The 22,101-nt window shown below is 38.1% G+C and overlaps 1 protein-coding gene across 2 annotated transcripts in view; it reads right to left on the minus strand.

Moving 5' to 3' along the window:
- Positions 1 to 22,101, minus strand: part of NEIL3 (nei like DNA glycosylase 3) — a 40,960-nt gene that overhangs the window by 18,195 nt on the left and 664 nt on the right. For both annotated transcript variants that reach the window (XM_068532217.1, XM_068532216.1), the window contains exons 2-6: positions 14,014 to 14,141; positions 6,097 to 6,231; positions 5,573 to 5,786; positions 2,411 to 2,485; positions 654 to 820 (exon numbers count right to left, since the gene is read on the minus strand). In XM_068532217.1, the coding sequence (XP_068388318.1) occupies positions 654 to 820; positions 2,411 to 2,485; positions 5,573 to 5,786; positions 6,097 to 6,231; positions 14,014 to 14,141 (719 nt within the window). The remainder of the gene's footprint in view (positions 1 to 653; positions 821 to 2,410; positions 2,486 to 5,572; positions 5,787 to 6,096; positions 6,232 to 14,013; positions 14,142 to 22,101) is intronic.

Consider the following 22,101-nt stretch of genomic DNA (forward strand, 5'->3'; position numbering starts at 1 on the left):
GCCTACTGGACACTGGTTCTGCACTGACACTAATTCCAGGAGACCCAGGAGCACCACTGTGCTCCGCCAGTCAGAGCAGGGGCTTGTGGAGGTCAGGTGATCAATGGGGTTTTAGTTCAAGTTCATCCCACAGCGGGTCCAGTAGGGCCCTGAGCCCATCCTGTGGTTACTTCCCCAGCTCTGGAATGCAGAATGGGAACAGCCTTACTCAGCCACTGGCTGAATCACCACACAAGTGCTTAGTAAGTAGTCGGCTGTTTCACCAAGAAGACTGCAATTTTGTAAAGAGAGCTTGCTAATGTTTTATAATATTATTTCAAAAGCAAGAACTTTTGAAAATACTTGCATTTTTCCAATTACTGACAAAACTACATCTCCTGGTAATCACTTTACAAATGAGATGAAAGTCAAAGCCTGGATATTAACATCAAAGTTAGAGATTTTCTACTGAATTCAGAAGAGGCTCATAAATCATCTCCAGCTCATTCTGGTTTTTGGATGATATTATTTACTATTTCCTTCCAAGGGTTCAAATACTTGTGAGTTATGTTCTGTTCTTAATAGCCTGATAGCTATTCAACTATGTTCTCTTATTAATAACATTTCTGTTAGAGAATTAGGGCAAACAGTACACTTTAAATTAGACTCCTCACCATATGTCAGCATGTTGAGGATTTTCCTTCTGACAGTGAGGACAGAAATATGTCATTCTCTTATTCTCCCCTAAGCGACACACAGTTATTTTGCAGCAGCACTGACCACAATTAGGACGCTTGTAAACCTTGTAGTGGTTAGAGACAGCAGATCCTGCTTTGTGGCACTAAAAACAAACAAACAAACAAACATTACAATGTTATCTACAAAATAGTATTGAAAGATACATTCTTAAAAGTCATTTCTAAAAATAATTTGTTAAAAATGTACATATGTTTATACATATGTCCTCATAATCTTTTCTTTCATCTGAGAAAAAGGTATTGACAAGATTCAGCAACATTTGTCAAATAAGATTTGTGTGAAATAATTAAGTCATTATTTTATAACTTATTAGTATTTAAAATTGTTCTTTGCATGGCTTTACCCTCCTATCTAAATGGGATATAAAAGTTCTATAATTTAAAATGTCTTTCATGCTTTTAAGGTTTTTATAATTAAACATAATTATGTGGTTATATGAAAAAGACTAGATTAGCTTTAAATCTGATTACTTTTAGAACACTGAAGCTGCTCACTTTGTTTCAACAGTCAAAAAATTTACTCCTAGGCAGAAACACTTAACAAGATCATCTTTTTTGTTGACCTGAAAAGGGACAGTTTTTTGTTTTTAATCTTACAGATTCACTGAAAAAGAAAAATTTAAATGCCATCTTAGCAGCGAACATGTTCTGTTTTGGCATAAGTTCTATTTCAAAAGACACTGATATTCTCTGTCACAGTTTTATTCTACTCACATACAGTTAAAGCTCCTACAAAGACAGCGTTAGGGATTTACATCAGCAGTGTGAAAATATAAAAGCCCAGAAATATGGTGGATCATATTACAAGCTGAAAATTACAGGAACAACTCATATTAATTTAAGCAAAGTATTGAAATACCCATCTTAATCTGAGCAGAAAATGGGTAGGTATCTGTAATCATCTTTCCCTAGAAGAATAAGTGAGCATATGTAACATTAAAATAGCCATCGATACTCAGGACAGGTATGTAAAGCAAGAGGCTCATTAACACTTTAGGCCAATTAATGAAGACGCCTACAATACCTGACTTTCTAACAGTAGTAAAAACAAACATTTTGAATACAGGAAATGGACTGTAGAGAAAAAGACAAATTTATGATACTTCGTTTAAAGACAAAATGTGTTTACTTAACTCTATATATGCATATATACGTGTATATATATACAACATTCAAAATTTACAGTTTAGTGAGGACTTATTCTCAAAACAGTCTCTGTGGTAGATAGAGAAGTATTATTATCCCATTTTACAGATAAAGAAACTAAATCTAAATTAAGTTACCTAAATAATATTAACCACACTGATGGTAAGTGGCAAAATCAGATTGAACTGAAGTCTATATTTATCCCAAAGTATTGAATCTCTCTCTAGGCTACCTATATGTTACTTTTATATATCCAAAATTAGAACAAGAGTCTAAGTAAGTAAAATGCTAACATAGCTGTCCCCCAACTTAGTGTAAAGATAATTTAATATAATTAGAGTTAGACAAGTTTGGACCGACCTGTGACCTAAAATTTCAAGGTGTTAATTATGCCCATAACATGTCACTCTCCCCTATTGCACCTCTATGCTCTTACCACTAGATGGCTACACACAGCCTTGATATTGCTGGTGCAATCAAAGGGAAATAACTGACATTTTATATAGTTGAAAAATTTTTGCTCTTACCCTGTAAAAAAGAAGGCTGAAATCACGTATCATTTTCACAAGGTGATGTATCTGTTCATGTGTTAACTGACAAACCTTAAAATAGAAAAACAACTCAGGAGAGTTTCGTAATTTGTTCATTATTGTAGAAAAACAATACCACTTGCCAGTTCTACCTAAGAGAACTTGAAATAGATTTGAAATATATGCATCTCTTCTAAAACTCATGTATCTATTCAGTGTTATTAACAGTGTATATTTTTAAGTGATGGTACTACAGATAAAAAATACCATTCTCGAACTTATTTACAAAACAGAACTAGACCCACAGACACAGAAAACAAACTTATGGTTACCAAAGGGGCGAGCCAGGGGTGGGGTGGGAGATAAATTAGGACTTTGGGATTAATGGATACACACGACTACACAGAAAATAGATAAACAACAAGGACCTACTGTATAGCATGGGGAACTATACTCAGTATCTTTTTTTTTTTTTAAGATTTATTTTTTTTTGATGTGGACCATTTTTATAGTCTTCATTGAATTTTTTACAATATTGCTTCTGTTTGATGTTTTGGTTTTTTGGCCACGAGGCATGTGGGATCTTAGCTCCCCAACCAGGGATCGAACCCGCACCCCCTGCATTGGAAGGCGAAGTCTTAACCACTGGACCGCCACGGAAGTCCCCTCAGTATCTTTTAATAACCTATAATGGAAAAGATTCTGAAAAAGAATACATATAATGTGTATAACTGAATCACTCCGCTGTACAGTTGAAACTAACACAACATTGCCAATTAACTATATCTCAATTTTAGAAAAATTCAAAAAAGGAAAAATACCAGTCTTATAAACTTTAATTCTAAATTCAAATATTTCTTGAATATCTATTCTGTACTGGACATCTTCAAAGTCCCAGCATTGCCTATCAGCCACCTTGAAAAGTCTTGCAGGAGAAAAAGGAAAGGAAAAAAAAAAGACCAGAAAGAAGGGACAAACAGGTACAGGAGCAGATGATCACCAAGGTCACTATCAAGCTTTAAAAAGATATGAATTTATAGACATGCTTTAATATTAAAGTACTTGTTAACACATGGAAGAACTCAGAAACAAACCTTACTGAAGAATTTTTTTGTGACACAGCCTATCATAAACCTCAGGGTCACCCTTTGCAGAATTCATTATCATTTGGCACATGTAGTTTCAATAGTAATTCCAGAAGAAATTCTAAAGACTCACTTTTGTTGTGTGTATATGAATACATATGTATATCTTTATACAACAGAAACAAATTTATCAGTGCCTATAAAATCTAAAGCCATCTAATCAACATAATCCTTCTAAAAGTATTATCTATTTTTTCATTTATTTAAAGTTTAAAACATATGTACTTCTCAACTTCATTTATTTCTTACCACATCTTATGTACTACGTTCAGTCACATCTTAAAAGGCTAAATTATACTTTTTCAATCATTGCCCGTGTGCTTTTAGGGGGCTGATAGCTAAGCTTCAGAAATATTAATTTTTAACCCCCTCACGCATTACGGCCAAACGATCTTTACTAGATGAACGGCCGGCTGGACGTACTGATAAAAAGTAAATTGTTGGGCTTCCCTGGTGGTGCAGTGGTTGAGAATCTGCCTGCCAATGCAGGGGACACGGGTTCGAGCCCTGGTCTGGGAAGATCCCACATGCCGCGGAGCGACTGGGCCAGTGAGCCACAACTGCTGAGCCTGCGCGTCTGGAGCCTGTGCTCTGCAAAAAGAGAGGCCGCGATAGTGAGAGGCAGCGCACCGCGATGAAGAGTGGCCCCCGCTCGTCGCAACTAGAGAAAGCCCTCGCACAGAAACGAAGACCCAACACAGCCAAAAATAAATAAATTAATTAATTAATTAAAAAAAAAAAGTAAATTGTCAGTTTATCAAAGATAATAACAGTGTTCTGGTCAACAACACTCTGGGTACTTTTTTCAAAAACATTTTCCATAGAGTTCTAGATGATTTTAAAAAGCTCATAAGCTCATTCGTGTTAAAATTCTGTTTCATTATTCCCATATTACAGAAATTTGACTAGCTTGCTCCAAGCGTCAAAAAACAGAACCAAATCTACAATAATTATTAACTGGTTTCTTCGAAAACTTATTTCCTACTGATTTGAATTTTATAAAAACTCTCTGGGAAGCAGTTACACAAAATAAATAGGTACCTTTGGAATCACGTAAAAGATGGTTTAGTTAATAGAGACTATTTGGGTCTGGATAAAAGCCCTAATGTAGCTTTCTTCCCTGGAAACTAAAATATATGTATCCTTCCACCTGGGTTTGAGTTCTAACTGCTCTGACCTTCTTACTACTTGGTCCTATTAATCACCGTCCCTTTTTTTTTTTTTTTTTCAATTTTAACCTCTCCCTCTTGATCAGTTTGTGTTTTTTTCCCCAACATATAAATAAGTTCATGTCACTCCAGTTGAAGAACAAGAAAAAAAACCCCTAAAAAAACCAGTTCTTGTCCCAACTTCTCCATCCAGCAGTCTAATATTTTCCCTTTGCTCCAATCTAAGCTATTTTAACAATTACTCTGAGTTTTGTTTCCATTTCCTCACCAATCACTTATTCCTTATTCTCTGCTACCTGACTTCCATTCTTACCATTCCACCAAAACAGCATCTTCTAATGTCATGAATAGGTACAAACAGGAATATATGAGTGTGTGTAGAGTGTGAATTTAATATGCCAGACAGTAAAAGAAAGTTGTGAGCTTAGCTCATTCATACATTCAACAAATATTTCTTTAATGCCTTCCAAATGCCAGACACTGTATTCTAGATACTTGGATACATCAACGAGCCAAACAGACACCTTCCTCCTAAGTCAGATCCTAAACAATATATATAACAGGTAAGGATCAGGCTACATCTGAAGGTGATCAGTGGTGTGGAGAAAAATAAAAAGAAAGCAAGTTATGGAAGCCTGGGAGGAAGAAGTGGGTGGCAGGGATGCACACAGCAATTTTAAAAAGAGAGGCCAGGGTTGGCCTCACGGAGAAGCTGACGTGAGCGAAGACCCCGGAAGTCTGTCTGGGGAGAATGTGTTACTGTCATGCCGATTTAAGTGTTCCACGTTGGTCCCTTCACAGTATTTAAAAATACAGAAATCATTTAAAAACTACTTAAAACCTACTTTAACAGCGGGATGAAGACCACTGTCAAAGAGAGCTTCATTTTTGATGATGTTTCCCACCCCGGGCAACACTTTCTGATCCATTAACACGTCACATAGCATCCGCCCTCTCTGCTTTTTCACTTCACTTTCTGCTCTTGAGAAACTAAAGTTAGGTGAACATACATCTAATTCTTCCATCATTCTTATTCTCTCTTGGCTTTCTGCTGAGTTTCTATAGAAAGGAATAGAAAACACATTAATCATGTGCCTGGTTACAATTCACAAAGTGTCATTTAAAATGATCTTTGATAAAAACATAAACACTTTATGTTAACCAGCTTATAAGAGTTACATAGCCAAACAATGACGACCCTAACAAAACATGTTATTTGAAGAATCTTTTAAAATGACGTTTTATCAGTTATAAACTACTTTTAAAATGTTTGTTTATTTATTTATTTTCACATGTGACATCCCAAACCCAACTGCAGAGTCAACTTTGCAGTTTTGCAGCTGAAGCAATTTTTAATTCAATCTTTTACCTGATTTCTACTGATGAGTCAAAGAAACAAATCAGGTCTTTGGTGAGCTGTACTTCAAAAACAGGAGAAAGTCCATTTTTATTTTTAGACTTCACTGGATTAATCACGAGGGAGCCTTTCATTCCAAAATGAATCCTAGAACAAAAGCAAACCCATCTTTGAGCGGCAGTAAGTATATCATGCATGAAATTTTTGTTCCTTCACTTTTTGGAATATAAGCAAACAAATGTTAGTCACAATAGACACTTCAAGGGCACAAAATGATAGCTAATATCATACTTTTCTGTTAATGGCTTTGTATCCTTATAAAACTAGATATGGCAATCATTTTTTCAACTCACAAAGAAAATAAGTTCCTAGAGAAATAATAAGGCCCTGACAATAAGCCCAAGAAAACACACCCCTGGTTCTCTTTTCTTGTCAGATGAGGTATCTTTTATTCACTCAACAGTCTACTGTCTCTCAGCTTTTTCTCTGATTCAAAGGCTTGGGGTGAGACAAGGCTAAATTTAAATTGCCTATAGTCGGTGTTTTTATGAATTCTACAAAGCCACCAACATTCATGTTCCTTATTTCTAGCCACAGTAGACTGGAAATGTTTACCTATTCCAAAATGAGACCTATAGTTTAAGACACTTACTCTTTTCTACCCCCCTGCTTTGGGATAACACAGTGAAACAATTTTTTGCAAAATCTTTCATATTAAAAGAAAAGAGAACAAGTCAAAATGCTATTGTCTTCAATTCTTCTAGTTTCCTTCTACCTTTATATGTATTGGGAAGAGGGGATTTATAAATATTTACGGTTATCTTGAAAGCCACAATGCAGTGATGAAAAATTCATAGCCTTTCAGTTTTTATAGGATTGATTAGCATGTCCAGTTTAAAAAAGAGGAAAAAAAAAAGTGGTTTTACGAGACTTCTGATGATGAAGATCAGAAATGATTCTCAAGATGAAATACTGTTTTCTGCCTTTCAAATCCTCCTCCTTATAGCTTTGTTGAGTTAATAAATATGGCTCTCTTGGCAGCAAATGTTACTGCTCTGTGCTTCTAATTCCAAAGCACCATGTTATAGTATTGTACAAGGTTAACCAGTCTAACTTTAAAGATGTGGGTTTTAAACTCTGTGTGCCCTACTATCAATCATAAATGCATTTTACATGCCCCATAGTTCTTGACAGGAAAAATGTGTGCCTGTAAGTACTCCATAATTTAGCTTATGGAGGTTCAACGCCAGTGAAAGGTGTACAACTGTCATGCCCAGAAGCCATCATACCTAAAATCTTTTCAGCTGCGTGGCCCCTAAAGTGGATTCTAAATCCCTTTCTATAATGAAACTGCATCTACATATAAAATCTCAAAGGTTAAGACCCAATTCAAATGCAGGAGTAACCCCAGTAAGAACCCCAAATTAAATAAGTATGCCTTTTTTTGGTCTTATAAATCTATTCAGGTGGAAATGTGCATAAAAATAACTATTTTTATAATAAATAAATTTTATTTTTATGAATTTTTATGAAATAGAAAAATGTTATGGTAACTGAGCCCCAATAAACCAATAAATATTGTGTTTATTATTAAGTACCCTTTATCTTAAACTAAGAAAAACATATCAGTACCATGAAAATTTTCAAGGCACAGTAAATGCCTGTACTGTTACAACAATTTTCATACTGATGTTTTATAAACTTGGACATATGCCCCTATTAACATTTGCATTCCAGAGTCAGATTTGCTTTCCAAGATTCCTCATTATTATCAAGCCAGTTTAGGAGAATTTTATTAGATCCTTATTTCTATCTCTTGATCCTCTCAAGCTCCATCCACTCACAATCCAACTGGCTACCTGAGACCATTCACTCTGCATAACATGACTGCCTGCCCACGAGGGGCTTTAGGCCCAACCGGGAGTGGTCTCTGTCCCTCCCTCTGATCCCATGCCTTTCACACGGCTGATTCGGGAATGGACACCTGGATCAAGCTGGATTCATCAGCGTTTTCCTGAGGAATTTATCTGGGACACAGAGGGATCAGTTTCTCGTTAGGATTGGGAGATCGATCATGGGAGCTGTCTATGGTAATGTGTCCTGACATGGGCACCAGAAAAGCCAAGAGGCCTGTCTGCAGAGATACAGACGACAGTAGATGTCAGCGGGGAACAGAATCAAGAAATGCAGACAGTCCTCATGGTGCTTAGTCTTTGCTCCCAGTTCTACCTGAAGTCTGACTGCATTATCTTCCGCTATCAAAAGACACCCATATTCTTATAATAAATCATCAGTAAACTTGTTTAAGTTGGGCTTCTGTCGCTTGCAACCAAAATTCTAATATAAAAATTATGTTCAAACTAAAAATTGAAGTGATAGTAAGAAAATTCCTCTAGTTAGAAATAACTGCCTGAAACAAATCAATAAATAAGACCCGATACTATTTTAACCACCAGCCACATTCTTCCTGGTTATCGCTAGCAGAATAATCTGAACATCCTTAACCAAACATAAATAGCATCAACAACAGTATTGTCACAGGTTCAGACTAATGACAACTACACATGCAGATGAGGCAGCTGCTTATGAAAATTATCAAGTGGTCAAAAGTGTCATACGGATACTAGCGTGTAAAATAGTTGAATATGAAGATTGTAAAACTTATGCTGGGAATTCAAGGAAAGAGGTTATAGAAAGAAAGATATGGTCTTAACCACGTTGAAAAGGAAAAAGGGAGTTCTGCTTCTACTTAGGATATAGGAGCTAAAAGTGAATACGGATCCTACCCTAACAAGGAGAGAAAAATCACAGTATTTACAAAATCCTAAATTTTCTTGAGCCCACCAGAGACAGGACATTGCAGGCAGCCAGGTGAAATAAATTCCAAAGAGTGACAAGCCCCTCTGTGGAAAGACATCACACACAAATTATTCCATCTGGGGAAGAGTACAGGAGAAAGAGACAGCTACTGTAGAAATGGATAAGAAGAAAACAGCTAATATTTTCAACAAACTTTTAAATAGTGTGGCTAGTATGACGGTTTAGAATCTCTGGAGCCCCAGACACAAGGAGAGTGTGCCCTCACTTGTAAGCTCTTTCCCACGGGCATCCACAAGTTAGCTGCCCACAAGTAAGATGTGAGTCATGGCAGGGGACCTGAAAGAACCACCCTTGGTGACATGGGACCTGCCTGCATGAAACCCTGTCTCCTTGCTTCTTGAACATGCCTCTTATATGAAGCAGAAGTCTTAGGAAGTTTTAAGATGCCCTAGCCAATAGAGAGGTACAAACAAAAAGCCGTCTGTCCCCGAAGAAGTAACAGGAAACTTCCTGCAGGCAGAGGAAGTCTTGTGCCAGGTAACAAGGATAAGCAAGCAGTCTGCCACTGGGGAGGGCAAGAAACCCTTCTGCCTCCAGGCCCAGGCCAAGTGCACTGCTGTTAAGAACTAGCGGAAGCAAAAGCCATCTGCCTCTAGGCATGAGGCAGGGAATCAACTTTGCCGCAGACTCCTACAGTGATACTCTGAGGCACCAGTCCCATGGGAGAGAGCAAGAAAACTCTCTCTGACCTAAGGCCACCTACACAGCGGAGGAAGCACGGCTGCCTTAGGGAGGAGAGGGGCAGCAGCCTTGAGAAAACTGCAACCCTGAGGCCCACATGCTCAGGGCCTGCCCCAAATTAAAGCTGGTCTGGAAGAAACCAGAACCTCTGTCTCCCCATCACGAACCTCTCACTGAGTAACAGGCAACAGCAGTCTGCCACCGGGGGGTGGGCTGGGGGACCTGAGTGTGGGGACTCCCTTAGGACAGGAATACGCAGGGTAGGTAGTCAGTAGGTAGCTGACTAAACAAATGATGATACATCCATAGAGTAGAACACTTTGTGCACATTAAAAATAATAATGTACGTTTTGACATTGACCAATGCAATACGCACGTTATGTAAAAGGGAAAAATATAAATTGAAATTCCTGTTTATATAAAAATCATAACATGCGATATATTATAATTCATGCATATGTAATATAAACTATATATGGTATATATACAATTTATATTTTATCTATGACATTTACAAAAACTGTTGAGTGGTTTTTTTCTTAACAGTAGTAATTATGGGTGGTATTTACTTTTTCCTTTAGATAGTTTGGAACTATCTTAAGGTTTTACAATTGGCTTATATATGATTTTAAAATATGGGAAAAACTGCAATAAAATGACGTGTACTGTGAAAAGAAGCAAGAAAAGGAAAGCGGCAGAACTAGTGACCCTGTAGGCTGTCAGGTGCAGAAGGGAACGTAAATGACTGCGGTAAAGATTTCCATATTTTCTCCAGTTACACATGAAAGCATTATGGTAATTGAAATACAAAATAAAAGCTACTATTTAAAAAATTAAAAATATGTATTTTTCGGGCTTCCCTGGTGGCGCAGTGGTTGAGAGTCTGCCTGCCAATGCAGGAGGGGACACGGGTTCGAGCCCTGGTCTGGGAAGATCCCACGTGCCGCGGAGCGACTGGGCCCGTGAGCCACAACTGCTGAGCCTGAGCATCTGGAGCCTCTGCTCCGCAACAAGAGAGGCCGCGATGGTGAGAGGCCCGCGCACCGCGATGAAGAGTGGCCCCCACTCGCCGCAACTGGAGACGGCCCTCGCGCAGAAACGAGGACCCAGCACAGCCAAAAATAAAAAAACATAATAAATAAATAGTAAATAAAAATTTAAAAAAAGATGTATTTTTCTACCTGTAGATTACTTTAATGGTCAGTTTTCTTAAATTGCAAGTGACAGAGACCCAACTCAAAAAGTTTAGGCATTAAGGGATATTTGGTAGTTTATGGAGTCTTAGGAAGGCTGAAGAATCACACTGCGGGAAAGGCAAGAATGTGGCTGGATCTTAGGAACAGAGGGAATTAGGGGCTAAAATGCCTCTGGGATTCTCTCTGCTTTATGGAGGCTGGCTGTATTTTCCATCACCTTGTCTTTCTGGACAAGCCAATGGCCACCTACAAGTCTTAAGGCCTCACATCCCCAGCTTTCCTCCAACACAGAGAGCCTAACCCACCTCAGCTCCTGCTGAGAAAGTTCACAGAAGAACTCGGGTTGACCCAATCGACTACGTAGGAGAGAAAGTTAAGTAAGATTATGCGAAATTCAACTTGAATTCTTTGGTTATTGCGACCAGATGATCAGTTTCCAGAGGAAATGCTGTCCCCAAAAGATAAGTGGGCATGTTGGACAAACAGTAGGTATTCACTACTCTAAAGTACAAAATTTCATTTAGAGTCCTTATCACACTCCAACTTTTCCTAAGATGTTATGTGACAGATTACAAAACTATGTTTAAGCTCTAAAACCCTCTTATAAGTAGCGTATCATGGACTCCTTAAAGACTTTTCAGCAAACCAGAAAGAACTGTCACATTATCTTTTGCATTTCTCTTTAGAGGATCATATCACTCAAGCTCCAATAAATTACAAAACTGATTATGTATAATGCTTCACTAAAATGGCAAAGCCTCCAAAATATTTCAGATACAGTTTCTGGTCTCTGAGTATGCACGTAATTGCAAACAATTGGAGTCACATAAACCATAAGTTGGAAACACCAAAGTGTTTTAGAAAAGATATTCATTTAAAAAATATATATATAAGTTCACGATATAAGCTGCATTCATTTTGATTGAAAATAGCAGCTTGTAGGATGGGCATGTCTGGGTGAATAGAGTTACAAATATATGCACACATAGTACTGGCAAAACACGCACTCATGGTTAACAGAGATTCTATTCGGTAGTGGGATTGTGAAGGTATAAATTTATTCTTGTGTGTTCATTGTTTCTCAGTTTGCTCTAAGGAGTATTTGATACATATTTAACAAAAAATTAAACATGACTCTTTTTTTTTTTTGTTACAGATGAAGAGCTTCTGTAAAGTGTTCAGAAAGAGTATAGGTATTAATCACAACTAACACCAGATCTGCGCTCCTAAAATAAACGTATATCAAGTCATTTTTATTGTTTTCTGGCACTATTCCAGAGCACTTTGATACATCTTTTAGCAACAGAAATAGTCACTGTCTAATTTGTATCTTTCTGAAGTGTGGATTTTACATGGCAGATTCCCCCTTCCAGAGGGCTAGGCCTGTATTCTACTTTCATAACAAATGAATCCCAGGAAGATTCATGGCCCGGCCTATAAGATGTACTAAATCCATGGGCAATTTTAGTTGTGAGAAGCTGCCTATTGAGGGAAAACTGTGATCATTAAGCATGTTTCCTGCTATCGGCTTTCTAAAGAGCAGACCAGCCTGGTGGGGAGGAAACAGAGGTCAGAAATGAACACTACATTTCTATCTCACGCTCACAGACCTGCAGGCTTACACAGGACCCCATTTCGCTGACACTGCCATCCATCCTCCCAAGAAGCACAGGTTAGGAGAGCATTTTCGTAACTTATGTTAAACTGTGAAAGGGCATACAGGTGATTTTAGGTGGTTCACTTCATATTCAAACAGCTGACCTGCCAGTGACCTTGAACTGTTACGTCACACAGTGGTCACGGCGGTAGGAATCGCACTGCTCCCCAGACATATGCTGAGACACGTGCTCGCCAGGGGCGGTACTAGTTCACTTAGTTTGAGGAAACAACTGCCTTTGTTTAGAACTTCATGGAACACTTGCTGACAGCTCTGCACTGAGAAATGATTCCCCCCTTTATCAGTCTGGTGGAGAACACTTGATAAAAACCTCCCTCTCGTGCTATAGAAATAAATCTGCACCTCACAACAGAGAATCAATAACATATCAATGTTTTCAACTATCTTACATGGATCCCATTGTGTCCTACTGTTTGGAGCAAAGAATTTTCAATCACATCAATCAATCTATTACCACAATAATGTAGCCTGTGGTAGATCACTGCTGCCTGAACCGGGAGGCGTGTGCTGATGCTATCAATTCCAGACTAAGAAAAACCACGGAGGGACAACGAAGGGACAACGCTGTCCAAGGGCAGCAGCTACTGACAATGAAGAGACCACGTCAAAGGAAAAGCAATCACGTAAAGTCTGAAGTACTCTAAACATGCAATAGATGAGATGCAATAAGTAACAATCATAGAGTCATATTATCTCTTTGTAACCATTATTCATCTTCACTTAGAAGCATGGGGTCCAGTAACAGAACTTTCAGGAAGGGGAAAACTGTTTAATATCTTAAGGAAACATTAAAAAAGATTCAAATTTACAGTTTGCAATAGATTAGGCTAAACTCCGAGAAGACAGATTTGACAGACATATTAATCCACAGGCCTTTTTTTGTATTTTTGGCAAAAATTAGATAGGTGATTACATACATTTTGACATTTTTATCATTAAGTCAACCAGTGTGTTAGCAATGAATTTCCATAAGCACTGTGAAACAGCAGAGAACCGGTTACTTCTGTGCAAAGTTTTGAAATCTATAAATAAGTTTCCATTTCCGTACGAGGCTTCAGAGAAAGAAGAGAGAAAAATGTAAAAATCTAGAGACATTCACACCAAACGAGGAGCTGTCATAAATATAAAGAGAATAATGTCGCTAAATGCAATAAATATTTGGTGAAAGTGAGAGGGGAAAAGAGCGCCCTAGGGAGTGTGAGGAGGAGCAAAACAGAGCTGTAGTGCTCTAGCATCCCCTGGGAGGCCCTGCCAGACTAGCATCTTTTTTTAAGAGAAATAAATTGACTAACCCTCCAAGGAACGATGACATCACAATCTGTTCTTCTTCTGCTTATTGCTTTCCATGATAGAATCTCAACCTCTTGTATGAGAGCTCTCTTAAAAACGGAGTACTTTCTACGTATTTCAACGTGACATGCAGCAAACTGCAAGAAAAGCCTTCTACACATCTTTAAACACAGAGGTACGACGTACTGTACAGATTTACCTTACCGTAAAGCTTTTGGCCCAAAGTACATAAAGAGCTCCTTCCCCAAAGTTTCCACGCCACTGTAAATGTGTCCATTAAACAGTCTCAAGAAATTCTGGCTGGAATCTTTATTATTATTCAGTGCAGCAGCCTAGGAGACAATACATACACATATGTAAACACACACAAACTCGAAACAAAAATCATAATTTAATTCTTAATTTTTTATATTACTTCATGCCCAGGTACATCCAATGAGAAGAATAATCTCCAACAAGTCAAGTAACGTAATCAGCTGTTTACATACATTTTGTCAAATTACTAGGCAGTCATTTGAAAAGAGAGAGGCCAAATAAAAATTAAGTGGAAAAAAAGTCACTGGCACACAATCAAAATGAATTTTCTTCCAGGACCATATCGCTCTGTGCATATGAAAAGCACAGAAAAATGATGTGAATGTTTTAAAGCTAAAAACTAGGGCACAGAGTCTTTCATTTCCAACGTGCAGCCAAGGTCCTCGGAAGAGCATTCAGATACAAACAGCTAAAAATGGTGGATAAAATATGAAAACAAGACATTTTGACTTGTAAGCCAGTAAGGAAGAATAAGAGGTCACAAGCCAAGTAAAAGTGAGAGAGAACCCCAAAGGTAAGAAGCCAGCTTTTATCAGAAAGGCATTTTACCAGATATAAGGAATGAGAGCTTCAATTTCATGGTCTTGTGGGATACGGGGGATCAGAGATAAAGCCTGGGGTCCCCCTGAGGAGGAGAATCTGATTTGAGGTCTGCGCCCCTCTCCCTCCCCAACTGCAGTGTTCAGAATAAAGGAAAAAGAAACCCACTATTCCTTCTCCCTATCAGCATGCAAAACCAAACAACATATTGTTAGAATTACAACATATGAACTGAACATTATCAAGAAGATCAAGGAAATTATAAACATAAAATCTCAGTTCTTCTGTGGGTGAAGGAAAGGAATGGGTTGAGTTTAGATATCCCTTGAGAAGCCCTGCCAACCTATCATTTTTTTTTTTTAAAGAAATCAATTGACTAGACTTCCAAGTAACAATGACATAATGACATAGAAAATGATGACATAGATAATGCTCTTTTTCTTAAGCTGGGCAGTATGGATACTGGTATCATAAAACTATAAAACAGTTTTAGATACTGTCTGTGAGCAAATCACAACTTTCCTTCCACTTATGTTAGGATGTTACCATTCAGTGATTCTCAGACTTTTGGTTTACAGACATCTGTCATCCTATATATTTAAGATGATATGTTCATTCTATTCTTTGACTAAATTGGTCCTTGTTTAAAAAAAAAAAAAAGACACAACTGTAGTATTTAGCTCAAAGGGATAAAGGAATAAGAGATGTTAAAAAGAAGAAAAAAAGATTGCAAATTGCTAGGGACTAAATTGTGTCCCCTCCAACACTCTTTACGTTGAAATTCTTACCCCCATTGTGACTGTATTTGAAAACAGGGCCTTTAAGAGGTAATTAAGGTTTAATCGGGTCATAAGGGTGGGACCCTGACCCAAAAGGATTAGTATCTTTATAAGAAGAGACACCAGAGAACACACTCTCTTCCTTCTGTATACTCAGAGGAAAGGCCATGTGAAAAGAAAGTGGTATCAGCAAACTAGGAAGAGAGCTTCACCAGAAACAACTGGCTGGAACCCTGGTCTTAAACTTCTAGCCTCCAGAACTGTAAGGAAATTAACTTCTGTTGTCTAAGCCACCCAGTCTGTGGTATTTTGTTATAGCAGCCCAAGCAGATGAAGGCATGAACAGACACTATTCTTCCACTAAATCCATTCACAGTTGTAATGGCTACAGCCAATGCCAAACTTTCCCAACTGCCTGAAGTTCAGAGAACTGGCTTTACATCTCTCCTTTGCAAAATAATAACTGTGGAATCAATCACAGACTTAGAGAGACCAATGAACGAATGCACAGGAGTAATTAACAGTGACAGCCTTGCAGTTCTGCACGAACCAAAAAACAAAAAAACAAACAAACAAACAAACAAAAAAAAACCTGTGGGAGAGTCTAGCATCAGGAACTACAGACACGTGCCACCATGTCCTCAGAACATTTGCCTCCGATTTCTCTTCTCTTTCTTGGATGAACTCTAGTGCCAATCCACTGGACCACCAGGGAATTCCCAGAATTCGTTTTTTAATACTTGATGAGGTGCTTGGGTTTAAAATGACATGTTAGTATAACCTCTTCCTTGCTCACATGTACTGTGTGTCCCTCTCTCTGGTTCTGGAATTTCCCCACTGGAAAGAGGCATCATCTTGAGGTTTTCAACCTGCCAAACCCAGGACAGTGCTTTCACCAACCACTATGATGGGACTGAACAAACTGAATGATGATCTGTCTTGTGTTTCTCTCTTATTTGTCCATAAGCTCCTGGGGAAAAGTAGCTCTGGTGTTTAATATCCCTGGGAGCCTCACACAATGCCTGGAATTCAGGAAACATCTGTGGGATTAATCAGATTCCTCCTTCTTTCCCTCTTAAAAATGAGTGTGGCTTTAAAATACAGGGTTGCTGTCTTCCCCACCCATCATCCTCATCTTGCTTTACCTTTCCCAAGGTTTCTTGGCAAAAACTTCTACTCTACCACCTGTTTTATCTCCTTTGAAAATTATTAACACCCTAGTCTCTTATTTTCTAATTATCTTCAATGGAGTGAGGCTTAAACGTAGGAGGACCAAATTCTCATGACTACCAAAAGCTAGATGGATGTAAAATACTGTATTTACCAGAGCTTCCCATAAAGTAAAAAGAACTTTATGGGAAGGTTTAGGAAAAGATTAATGTATTTTCAGCGACCAGTCCCAGCCTGTCCTGGTTTTTATTTAAGATGTTTACTTAGCATTTAAATGGCTGCTTTGAAAACATCTATTCCAATACCTTATTTGGGTTTTGAGAGAGGTGATACAAAAAGATCTTTTTATCCAGTTGTCTATCATGTGAGCACTTGACCAAATCACCTGATTCCCAGTACACTATCATTTCTAAAATAATCAGCTTCAGATAATATACTCAGGGCAAAATAAAAATTTCAACTTATAATCGCCCATCTCAAGCACCGGCATGTATTTTTACTGTTTTTTAAAAACTCCATTTAGGGGAAATTCTGGTGTACCAGTGATGGTTTGTTCCATTTATTTTGAGAGCGCCTGTGTACAAACTGGGTAAGGCTTTTGCAATAAACCATAGATTTACAAGATATTCACTTGTCCTACTGTGGAATCTGGGGTTATCACCTCTTTGTATAAGCTTCAGCTGTCCAAATTCAAAAATTAATTTCCACAAGCCTTATTTTTGCTGTAACTATACACAATGGCCCAATATATACTTGACTTTCTCATTTTGGCCCTTATAATCCTATTACAGTATTATTTGAACATTTCATCCTTTTTTTTTTTTTCCTGAAATAGAGAGGAAAATCTCCTTTGCCACAATTTTAAGTATGATTGAGAAGGATTCACCTGCCCATTTTCAAGTGGCTTAATATGAAATCGTCAAAACAACATATATCTTCAGAGACAGCACATGATTTATTGTGCTGATTACCATTTATCCTGCCTATCCATGGGTGAACAAGGAAGATGAACTTTTCAGAACAGAATAAGGCTTTTCCATAGATAAATGTTTCAGCTCTAGTGCAGTTACATATTTTCCCCAGAGAGGAAGAAAATAATACCATATTTACATTCATAGTCTGTCCTCCTTTTTGTCTCCCACATGCTTTACTTTCCTAATACGACAACACTTTCAGTAATCAGAAGTCACTTCTCTACCAATTTAAACCATCAAAGAACCTAATTTTAAAATGGTCTCTAAGCCCCCAAACAGAGGTCTTTAGGCCCTTTCATCAAAATATATTCTACAATTTTGTAAGAGCAGAGGTTATAAGCGCTTACTCAGAGGCTAAATGCTTTATATACAATATGAGGGCACCAAAAGATTACACCCCTTCATAAGGGAATAGGTCATGCCTCTGATAAATGGGTCTGGTGAGACAGCCCTGATCTGCGAGAAAAAGGAACAAACAATTACCAGGACGTTTACTTTACATTGCTAGGCACTAAGCTCAGAGTTTTATATGTCCTCTAATCTAATCCTGACCAAATAAGCAAAGATGTAAGTATAAGCACCTCCAGCTGAGGAAGTAACAAAGGAGCTGGAATTCAAAATCAAGATAGTCATATGTTCTTTTCTCTACATCACCCCCAATACTTTGTTGTTTGGTGAAAGCTCCAATGGCCATGGAAAGTCATCTCCCTGAGTTTCCTCATCCGTAAGACTGTTATCTGTTCTCTGTTGACCCTTGTTCCATGACTCCATATAATGCTGAGTGCTGATAATAATGATCCTGAGCCATTAAGGTGAAACCATTATCAGTATCCACTGAAGAAGGTAAGCAAGTACTATAATGCAATTTTAAAACCCCTTTTTGGATTTAAACAAGTAAGCTTCATTTAGCTGGAAAACGAATCTCTGTGGATTAGCTCCTTCCTTTACAGAATGGCAATAAAAATGAGCTATGATTCTTTCCCCCCACTATGAAGAAGAGAAAGGAGGGAGGAAAACCTTTACTATGTGGCTTCACGATTTTCTTGTCATAGGAATTTCCATTTAACATACATAACAAAATACATAGTCATAAAGAAAGATTCTGAACTGAATCGATTTTTAAATCCTTCATCAAAACTACTTTTGCACTATTCAAAACTTCGCTCTTCTCCATCCAAATGTTTACCAAACGCCTACTCTGTTCAAGGCCCGTGAAGGGCAGACCAAGATGAGGAAGAGCTCGCTACATGTATCAGTGCCTAAGGAGTGATGGAGTAGCCAGAGGATCGTGTTTCACATGAAAGGAATACTTATAAATAAACTGTTTCATATCCTGTTTTGTGAAAGGAGATTGAAAACTCATGCAGATTACACACCAATTTCACTAAAATATTGTATACACCCAACAATTAACATCAGAGGATTGACTCTTCACAGCTCATTAACCAGACATGTTCATTTATATTCCAATGTTGTTTCGTACCATAAGGTTCCAAAGCTCCAACAGAGTTTTATGCAGTGCACTTACAGAGTTGCATAATTTTATGCTGACAAGACAGTGGATCAAAACTCAGCGAAATAATATAGTGCATGCAGGACTAGCAAATGCCGGGACCTTCTATGGCGAGCCTTTCTTCTTCAAAATGAGGATCACTTGTCACAGGGAGACATGCCTTAAATCGTGTTCTCTATGAACTTCAAACTGCAGCAAAGAGGAAGGCTATACGCCACAGTAACTGGTTCATTACGGCGGTAGCTACAGAGGTGTTTTTTTTGGTACAATGATTATCTGGAGTTTAAATCATTTATTTTAAATAGCCAATTAATATTTCTTTAACTCTCTTTTGTATTTTTTCCTGTTTACTGCAATATAAAGAAGATTGTATGCAGTTATTTTTCAACTGCTGCCTTGTGAAAACTAATGACTTCAAGCCAGTAGCAGACACCTTTAAATAGCTTTAACTCTGGCATAAAGGCCTAGAAAACACGGGATCATTACCTGTTACAGTAATGATCATGCCAGAGACCTGTGACAACCTACCATGTTTTGATGCAATTTACTATGGATCTAACAACCCTCTAAAATGCAAAGAACCCTTCATGTTGATAAAGATATTATTTTTTTAGATCAAAGGCCCAGAAAGTGAAGCCATGGCAAAATATTTAGAATATTCCCAATAACCACAAAGGGATTATTCATTCCACATTGATTTTCACAAAGGGATTATTCATTCCACATTGATTTTCAAAGCCAGTTCCCACAGAACCAGATTCCTGATCCCAATCATAAAGACATCTTCTAACTTTTAATACCTCTTTACGTCAAGGTATTAAGCATAACAGCTTTATGTTCAAGGCTTTTTATTTAAGGGGTATAGAGCTCATTTAGTAATGCTTCCAAGTTATATTAATAATTGCCCAACCATTGACTAAGCGTTTGTATTATATTACCAGGCTGCACTGTGAACAGGGGAATGGAAGCCATTAGGATTATCAAATTAGGTAAGAGAATCAACCAAACTGAACAAAACTAAAAATGGTGGCAGACACAGCCAAAAACCTAAGGTCTCACTTCTCTGGTTAATCAGTAATCACCACTATATGCTGAGCAATATGGTGTTCCTGACAGTGAATTAGCCATTTTCCTACTGCACCGTTTATAACTGAGGGGATCTATGGTTAGGAGCGTAGGCTTTGGAGTCTGAAAGCAGGGAGGCCAAACCCTGGTTCACCCCTTCCTAGTCATGTGATCTTGATTATTTAAATTATTAACTTAATTATTTAAACTCACTCTGAGCTTCACATTCCTCATCTGTAGAATCAGGTTAATCCTTTATCATGGGGTTATTATCTATAGTAATGAAATGAAATGGAACAGTTCTTCAAAAGCACTTTACGCCTTGCTCCTAAGGACAATCACAAACCAAAGGGAATGTGCATTGCTGTTTGGGCCTAAATACCAATGAGGTGATGTCTAGTTAAAACACTAAGTGGGATTCTCACAAAAGGAAGTTTATCTAACTCATCTTTGTATCCTCGGGGGCAAGCTTAAGACCTAATACAAAATGTATTATTGTTGAATGATGTCAATGATGATATCTGTAACATATTCATGCCACAGTTACCAAGCCCTGCTGCCTTTACTTCCGAAATAGCGACTCTGTTCCCTTCTCTTCATCTCCGCCACCAGCACCCTCCTCCAAGGTCCAGGCGCGCCGCCCTGGATTCCTACAGTCCTCGTGTAACCGAGGGAGCTGCGTCTACCCTGCCTTTCCTCCACTCTTTTTATTTTACCTTTGCAAGGTAGAGTGACCTTTTCAAAGTGTCAGTGGATCTTATCACCCTTCAAAGACCCCCATTACTCCTAAAATGAATAGAGTCCCTACCCAGGTCTACAAAGATCCGCAGCGTCTGACTCCGACCCACCCATCCCAATCCTGTCTTATTTCAAACCACCTTCCTTCTATCTCATCCTCCCTTTTCCAGCCCCACAAGGTTTCTTTCGACCCCTCATACATTCGCAGCTCTCTTCCTTTGCTATTCTTCTGCCTGAAGCGTTCCGCCCGCCAACCTTCAGTTCAGGTCTGCATATCTCCTCATCCTTCATACCTCAGCTTAATTGTTACTTTCTCAGCAAAGCTTTCCCTGAACTTCCTGTAAGTTCTTATGGAACCGTGTATCTCCTCTTCAGAGAAGCTATCAATTTATATTTCTTTCTCTTCTTACTTAATGAATGTCTGTGTAGCTTCCCAACTAAAGAACAGACTCCACAAGATGAAGTGTTAGTTTCTGTTCCCCAGGTTCCTTGAGTATTCAAAATTTTGTTGAATGAGTGATTTTTCTAAACGTTAATATTCTTAAGAGACCACTCAAGATCCATCTCTGTGGCACCCTGAAATGATTTTGAGAGAAACGCTACAATAAAAGAATAGGTGCAGAGTACTAACTGACATGTAAAGTCAAAAATAAATTCAATACAAGGGCAACTGGAAGGAGGTGCAAAACTTACTCTTTTTCCAAGTTTGAAAATGTATTTTCTCAGACTCAGAACCTCATTTCTTTCAAGTTGTAAGCATATGCTGATTTCATAGCAGGCAACTTTTTCTTCCAGGACCAAAGGCTATGGTGAAGCTTTGCAGGAGAAACTGAAGTACAGCGCAGCGTGCATGCATCCATGAAATACAACCATCCGTACATCTAAAGGGCTTTTAAGGCACGATGGCTTAATCAGAATATTTTTAGTGCTAAATTCTCATTTAGTTCTAAGTTCTAAATTCTTACCAAATGACTACCCCACCATCTGGAATGCATGCCTGAGTGGCAAGAAGCTGTGCTACAATTTCCTTTAAAAAGCAATAAATTCACTTAAGGGAACCAAAATGGGTTTCACTGCCCCTTCATTAGTCGGCAATATTAATTTGAGTGGGAAGGTTGGTGCTAAATCTTCTATGTGAAATTTCAGAATTATATATTAGTTGTGATACATTTTCAATTGCAGAGTATTAGGCAAGCGA

This window comes from Eschrichtius robustus, chromosome 21 (assembly GCF_028021215.1).
Source record: "Eschrichtius robustus isolate mEscRob2 chromosome 21, mEscRob2.pri, whole genome shotgun sequence".
NCBI classification, from domain to species: Eukaryota; Metazoa; Chordata; class Mammalia; order Artiodactyla; family Eschrichtiidae; genus Eschrichtius; species Eschrichtius robustus.